The 7,774-nt window shown below is 43.9% G+C and overlaps 1 protein-coding gene across 1 annotated transcript in view; it reads right to left on the bottom strand.

The window, feature by feature from the left end:
* BSX (brain specific homeobox) overlaps positions 1–1,742 on the bottom strand; it is a 5,889-nt gene extending 4,147 nt beyond the window's left edge. Inside the window, exon 1 of the mRNA XM_014310296.1 lies at positions 1,737–1,742. Coding sequence (XP_014165771.1) covers positions 1,737–1,742 — 6 coding nt within the window. The remainder of the gene's footprint in view (positions 1–1,736) is intronic.
* Positions 1,743–7,774: the final 6,032 nt, after the last annotated feature.

The raw sequence follows: 7,774 nt of genomic DNA, 5'->3' as shown, positions 1-7,774 counted from the left end.
TGTCCTCTCCTCTCCTAATAAATAAATAAATAGACAAATAAATAAATAGATTAATAACCACATTACTAGATAAAAAACTAAATAAATAAACACAATAACCCTGTTGCTGTGGCCCCTCCTGAAGTGACCATTAGGACTTTTTGGCTGAAGGATTTTTAAATCCAACTTTCTGCGCTGGAGCAATTGAGTGGATGAATTCAGGGAGATGAAACGGGGCTAATGCCCCCCTGCTAATGAGGAGTGCCTAAGCTGCTTGAGGGGCCATTTCATCAGCTGGGATTGCTCTGCCCGGGGGGGGCCCGGGGCTTCACCCACCTCTGGGGGGGCAAATTTGGGTATTTAAAGCAGAGCTGAGAGATTGGAGCTGTGTCACCGCAGCCAGGCTGGGTCACAGCCCCAGGAGTGGCAGGGCTGATTTTTGGAGTTGCTCTTGATTTAGGGCGCAGGTGAATGAGGCAGAGCAGGCAAGGGGCTGAGTCTTGGTGTTCATTTGCAGCAAAACTCGTCCCCAAATTGGGCAGTGACATTCCAGGCATGACAGCTTCTCCCTGCTGCTGTTTTGGGGCAAGAAGCAGAGGGGACAGACCCCATCTGTGGGGAAGGGACAGGATGGCAGCCCCAGGAAGGGAGATCTCCCCTGCAGTGCTCACATCCAGGGATTTTTAAAAAATGTAACATTTCACAGCTCTTTGTGACAGAAATGGGGTGCCAGGTAGGCCTGGTCCTCTTTGCCCCAGAAGTTTGTCCCTATTTTTCCCCATTTGTCCCAGTTCTGGATTGATGGGACCCAGCAGAGTGGGACCCCCAAACACGGCCAGGAGCAGCCCCTGGACCCTGGATTGGCCCTTTGCCAGGCTGGACAGACAGAAGGAGAAGGAGAAGGAGAAGGAGAAGGAGAAGGAGAAGGAGAAGGAGAAGGAGAAGGAGAAGGAGAAGGAGAAGGAGAAGGAGAAGGAGAAGGAGAAGGAGAAGGAGAAGGAGAAGGAGAAGGAGAAGGAGAAGGAGAAGGAGAAGGAGAAGGAGAAGGAGAAGGAGAAGGAGAAGGAGAAGGAGAAGGAGAAGGAGAAGGAGAAGGAGAAAGAGAAGGAGAAGGAGAAGGAGAAGGAGAAGGAGAAGGAGAAGGAGAAGGAGAAGGAGAAGGAGAAGGAGAAGGAGAAGGAGAAGGAGAAGGAGAAGGAGAAGGAGAAGGAGAAGGAGAAGGATTGGGATCAGGGACAAGATCAGGACCAGGATCGGGATCAGGACCAAGAACAGGAGCAGGATCAGGATGAGGATTGGGACTGGGACCAGGACCAGGATCAGGATCGGGATCAGGACCAGGATCGGGATCAGGACCAGGATTGGGATCAGGATTGGGATCAGGACAAGGACAAGGACCAGGATCAGGACCAGGATCAGGATAAGGCAGGCAGAAGCTGCAGCTTGGGCTGTTTCACTCACTGGCTGTTTCCCTCCCCATCTGGCAGGAACCAGAGGGGAGAACCAGAATTGTCCCTTTTCCCATCCCCCCCTAAACCCCTTGAGGGACTCTGTAAATCCCAGCCTGGCACCCCAAACAGCTCAGACCTCCTGACTTTTCTCTAATCACAGCCACACTGCTGTGGGGCTTGTCTCTTGCTCCTTCAATGAAACAAAAGTGATTTTTACAGGCTAAAGAGGTTTATGAACTTGCTGGAAGTGATGCACCCCCAGTTCTGATTTAATAACACATGTGCTTTGCTTAGATAAACACCAACCATCATCACTCGCACACTTAAGATCATTTGAAGACATCACAGGCAGAATTTTACCCAGGAAAACAGAAATGTATTTGACTTAAAACCTCGGGGGTCATTTCAAAGGTCAGCCTGGCTGCATTGATGCCGCCAGCTTTATTTCAGCGTGCTGCATTAGGGATAAATTTGGTGTGGTTTAAAACTACAGGCACTTACCTTGGCGTGCCTCTTGAGGAGGCAAGGCAGCTCGGGAGCCCGGCCTTTTCATGCCTTTCAAGACCAATCCACTCCAAAAGGAAGGGTTAAATTAAAAACAGACAGCCTTGATAGGCTCCAAATGGGAGCCTGGCTGCAGCAGAGAGGGCTGAAGAGCCCGGGGCTGAGTAGCCACACATGTAACACCGAGAGAGGGCTTTGAACACAAAGCTTGGCTTAATGGAGAATGTTCCTTGCCCGATGCTTCAGGCTCAGCCACTTCCCATTCCCGAGTGCCTCTGCCGCTGGGGAGACACAAAAACGCTCCTGGCTTGCCTGAGCTCCTCTCCCCATCCCCCTCAGTGCCTTTTCTGCACAGGCTCAGGCTCAGCTGGTGCCCTGTGGGAATCCAGGAGTGGGGTGGACGTTGGTGCTGAGGGATTTTAATGTCGGGTGGATGTTGGTGCTGAGGGATTTCATCAGTCCAGCTCAGCTGAGATAAAGTGGGAGATCCTGGAGCACCAGGTTGGGGATGCACTGCAAATTTTGAGCAAGACAGGGCTTTGAACACAAAGCTTGGCTTAATGGAGGATGTTCCTTGCCCGATGCTTCAGGTTCAACCACTTCCCATTCCCGAGCGCCTCTGTCACTGGGGAGACACAAAAACGCTCCTGGCTTGCCCCAGCCCCTCTCCCCATCCCCAAATCTGCCTTTTCTGCACAGGCTCAGCTGGTGCCCTGTGGGAATCCAGGAGTGGGGTGGACGTTGGTGCTGAGGGATTTTATCAATCCAGCTCAGCTGAGATAAAATGGGAACCCCTGGAGCACCAGGTTGGGGCTGCACTGGGAATTTTCTGCCACTTCAGCATTGCCACAGAGGAACAGGAGCTGAATTCCTTCCAGCTTGGGATATTGGGAATATTTCTGCTGGAAAGGCTCTGCTGTGCCCTCCAGGAGAGCTCAGAGGATGGGTTTGATATCCCAGGGCTGAGAGAGGGGAAATGAAGCTTCAGAGAGGAGTTTGCCTCCTAATCAGGGTTGGTGAAAAACTCCATCCAAGTTTTCCAAGGCTCAGAATTCATCCCTTGGCCCCTGCTGCCTCAGACCTGTCCCTGCCCAGCCTGGCACTGCCCCTCATCTGTGCTGAGGAGAAGAAAAGCCACAATGGGAACTAGAGGGGAAATCAGCCTGGTGATTTATCCCCAGACAATAAACACTCAGGTTAAAAGCCAGCTCTGCGCCATTCTGAGAAAATCACTGAACCTCCCCAGAAAAGCACAATAATTCCAGGCCAAAGTGCCAGGGGGAAGCACAGGGGCATGGAAGTGCTGCTGCTGGGAGGAGGTTCTGAGACAGAAAGGCTTTTTTGAGGCCTCTATCCCACCAAGAACTGCAGGAATCTTGGCGATAAAAAGGGATAAAAACTGGAAGTGTAAAAGGACTACAGCTTCCTTACACAGCTCCCAACCCAGCTATCCGTGGGTGGGCTCTGCAGTTTCATTCTCACATCCAGAATTTTATCTCTGAACTGAAATTCTGCCTCATTATCTGACAACCCTTCAAGGCAGAGAATAAAAGCAGAAACATTGACAGGTCTGATCCAAACACTTCCCTTAAAAGTGACACTTATTAATTGAGACCTTCTTCATTGCCTAATAGCTGTTTTCAGCTTCAGCAGGGTGATCTGGACATTGTCAAAACCCTGCGAGACAGATTCTTTTTTTCTTTTCTTTTCTTTTCTTTCTTTCTTTCTTTCTTTCTTTCTTTCTTTCTTTCTTTCTTTCTTTCTTTCTTTCTTTCTTTCTTTCTTTCTTTCTTTCTTTCTTTCTTTCTTTCTTTCTTTCTTTCTTTCTTTCTTTCTTTCTTTCTTTCTTTCTTTCTTTCTTTCTTTCTTTCTTTCTTTCTTTCTTTCTTTCTTTCTTTCTTTCTTTCTTTCTTTCTTTCTTTCTTTCTTTCTTTCTTTCTTTCTTTCTTTCTTTCTTTCTTTCTTTCTTTCTTTCTTTCTTTCTTTCTTTCTTTCTTTCTTTCTTTCTTTCTTTCTTTCTTTCTTTCTTTCTTTCTTTCTTTCTTTCTTTCTTTCTTTCTTTCTTTCTTTCTTTCTTTCTTTCTTTCTTTCTTTCTTTCTTTCTTTCTTTCTTTCTTTCTTTCTTTCTTTCTTTCTTTCTTTCTTTCTTTCTTTCTTTCTTTCTTTCTTTCTTTCTTTCTTTCTTTCTTTCTTTCTTTCTTTCTTTCTTTCTTTCTTTCTTTCTTTCTTTCTTTCTTTCTTTCTTTCTTTCTTTCTTTCTTTCTTTCTTTCTTTCTTTCTTTTTCTCCCTTTCTCTCTTTCTCCCTTTCTCTCTTTCTCTCTCGCTTTCTCGCTTTCTTTCTTTCTCTCTCTCACTCTCTCTCTGTTTCTTTCCCTTTCTCTTCAGAAACAATCAGAAACCAGGAGGGAGGCTCAGAACTTTCCCTGGCACCTGTTTTCAGTTATTCTCCTCTTCCTTTGGTTCCCTCTCAGCTCCTCCTTGCCCAGCCCTTGGGCTCCGCTGGCTCCCTCGGGGCAGAGGCGATTATTTCACCCATCTGTACTTTGGGATCTGGGCTAATCCTCTGCTCTGGAAAAAATCCATTCCCGCTGCCGTGGTTGCCTTCAGCCCATTAGTGCTGCGTGCTTCGCTTTCATTCCAGCTGTGGAGCAATCAGCTGCACAACTGCACCTTTTGATTCCCGTTTTTGGCACCAATGGCTCAGCACCTCCCTTGTTTCCCGAATTTTGTCCTTGCCTTGAACCTCTGGGGTGGGATAATCCTGCTTTTCCCTTTCTTCTCCATCGAACCTTGATTTTATTCCCATTGTTTTCCTCCTGTTCTCTGTGGCTTCCCTCTGATTATTTGCCACACTCTGCTGCTCCATGGAAAACCTTTCCCACTCAGAGAAACCCCTGGAATAAATAAATAATCCCAATCTGGAGTAAGTGAGGAATTCACTTCTACAAAACCCACCAGAAAAAAACCCCAAAAAATCCCTAAAAAAACAACAACAAAAAAATCCCCCAGTTAATTAATGCAGATAACAATTTGAGCCTGAAGTAATGAGTGGGTCTGGGTCTGTTTGAAAATCAGATTTTTCTCCTCATTTTTACTCTGCTGCTCCATGGAAAACCTCTCGTGCCTTTCCCACTCAGAGAAACCCCTGGAATAAATAAATAATCCCAATCTGGAGTAAGTGAGGAGTTCACTTCTATAAAACCCACCAGAAAAAAAACCCCCAAAAAATCCCTAAAAAAAAACCCCAAAACCCCCCAGTTAATTAATGCAGATAACAATTTGAGCCTGAAGTATTGAATGGGTCTGGATCTGTTTGTAAATCAGATTTTTCTCCTCATATCTGCTTTGCCATTAAAGTGGGATAAAAGGCTGGGAAAGGAATTCGCTGTCATCCCATAAGGACAAACCTCAGCCACCAGAGCACAAAAACCTGAATGGTTTTTGTGAAAATGAAACCACCAATACTTTGAGCCCTTTTGGGTTCCACTTTTTTGGCTTTCCAGCTTTAAAATGTTTCATTCTGAAGCCTCAAAAATAAAAATCTGCGCTCCAAGGTCAGAGGGAGCTGTTGGGAGCATCCAGGCTGAGCCCACAACTCCTCCCAAACCCAGCTCTGTGTCAAACACACAGAAAACACCCAACCTGTGGCATTAAAACCCACTTTTCTAAGCCTTTAAATCCTATTTGATGCTCCACAATGAGTATAGATGGAAATGAGTGGTTGTAAATTGGGGAATGAGCACGTTTGTCTCCACATCTCTGCTCAGCTCTCATTTCTGGGTTTATGTTTTGAGTTTTCCCGTGGTTATTCACAAACTCTGAGCTCAGATTTTCTAACCACCATTCAGGCTGCAGTTAAAAGCTCAGTTTTAGTGGGAAGTGGATTTTATAAATCACTTAAGCCAAGCCCCAGTGCACTTGGCTTGGTTTTTTAAGCACACAAATTTCTCCATCACCTTCTGCACGCCAAAGTCCCACCTGAGATGTTCCAGTGTCACCTGCAGCACAATTCCTCATTAAAAGAATTATCTCATTAAATTTTAGGCCAGCTGTGACATAAAAAATCCACTTTTCTGAACCCTTAAATCCTATTTGATGCACCACAATGAGTATAGAAGGAAATGAGTGGTTATAAATTGGGAAATGAGCACATTTATCTCCAGATCTCAGCTGTCATTTCTGGGTTTATATTTTGAGTTTTCCCGTGGTTATTCACAAACTGTGAGCTCAGATTTTCTAACCACCATTCAGGCTGCAGTTAAAAGCTCGATTCCAGTGGATTTTATAAATCACTTAAGCCAAGCCCCAGTGCACTTGGCTTGGTTTTTTTAAGCACACAAATTTCTCCATCACCTTCTGCACACCAAAGTCCCACCTGAGATGTTCCAGTGTCACCCGCACAGCAGCCCAATTCCTCATTAAAAAGAATTATCCTTTATTGCAGCACAATTAAACCTTGTTTTCTTTCATGTTTGCCCCAAACAGATTGCAAAAAAAAATATATAAAAAATACAATAAAATAGAGAAAAAAATCCCCTTTTTGATGATCAAAGGGAGAGATTGGTTCCATTACTTGCATTAGGCAGAGTTGGCTGTGCTGTGGCCTTCAGAATAAAGGCAGAAATGTACTTTAGCAAGATCTGAGTAACACACTTTACTCAAAACATTTCTGTATTATGTGGCTTCTTGACTCTTTCAGCTTCCTCTGTATCTGGGCACTTTATTTTAAGCACTCCAGAAGTGGATGACAGGTCTTGGGGAGGAAAAGGGGAGGAAAAAAAAAAGAAAAGAGAGAGAATCAAGTCAGCATCTCACAAATGCATCTTCAAATAACGCTTTAAAAGTGGAAATTGCATTTTGAAATGGCATTTTGGCCATTGCCAAAGGTGAGGTGTTGGAAGTGAGGGGATGGCGTGTGATGTGCAAAACACTTCCTCACATTGGTCAATATTAATTTAATATTAATTTTAAAATGAATTTGAAATTTAATATTATTTTTAAAGGGAAATATTAAAATGTCATTTCAAACAAGCAGCGATGCAGGTGGATATATCATAACAAATCAGTAACAAAATATTTAGATGATTTTTCAAACCAATAACAAAATATTTAGATGATTTTTCAAACCCATCTTTTGATTCAGCCCAGCTATTCCTGATATTTGATTTTGACCTGATTTCCTGCAGAAAAAATAAAGAAAAAGAAGAAATAATTGGCCATTGCCAAAAGTGAAATGTTGGAAATGAGGGGTGGTGTCTGATGTTCAAAACACTTCCTCACATTGGTCAATATTGATTCAATAGTAATTTTTAAATTAATTTTAAAGGGAAATATTGAATTGACATTAAAACAAGGAGTGATGCAGGCGAATTCCTCATAAAAACCAATAACAAAATATTTAGATGATTTTTCAAACCCATCTTTTGATTCAGCCCAGCTAGTCCTGGTATTTGATTTTAACCTGATTTCCTGCACAAAAATAAAAAAAAGAAAGAAATTGGTGCTTGTATGTGCCTCCCTAAATCTCCTCTTCCCAGAAGCCAATTTCAGTCAAATTAATTGGACAATTAGCAGCCTCAAATATAAATTTCCCCCAATATTCCTGATGGCAGTGGCTGGGCCGAAGGATGGAAATGCCTGAAAATCAGTGCAGGGAGTTTGGAATTTCCTTTTGGAGCTGGAGAAATGGGAGAGAAAATCCCACAGACCCCAAACCTGCTGATTTCTTACGGATGGGAGGAAATTTGGGGGTTTTGGGTCTTGACTGAACCCCCATCCATCTGGTATTTTTAAAAATGGGGTTCCTAGTTCATAAATAACAGATGTGTTATATATTATA

Source organism: Geospiza fortis, unplaced genomic scaffold (genome assembly GCF_000277835.1).
Source record: "Geospiza fortis unplaced genomic scaffold, GeoFor_1.0 scaffold262, whole genome shotgun sequence".
Classification (NCBI taxonomy): Eukaryota; Metazoa; Chordata; class Aves; order Passeriformes; family Thraupidae; genus Geospiza; species Geospiza fortis.
The sequence above is the reverse complement of the archived record's forward strand: the minus strand, read 5'-3'. Positions and strand labels throughout refer to the sequence as shown.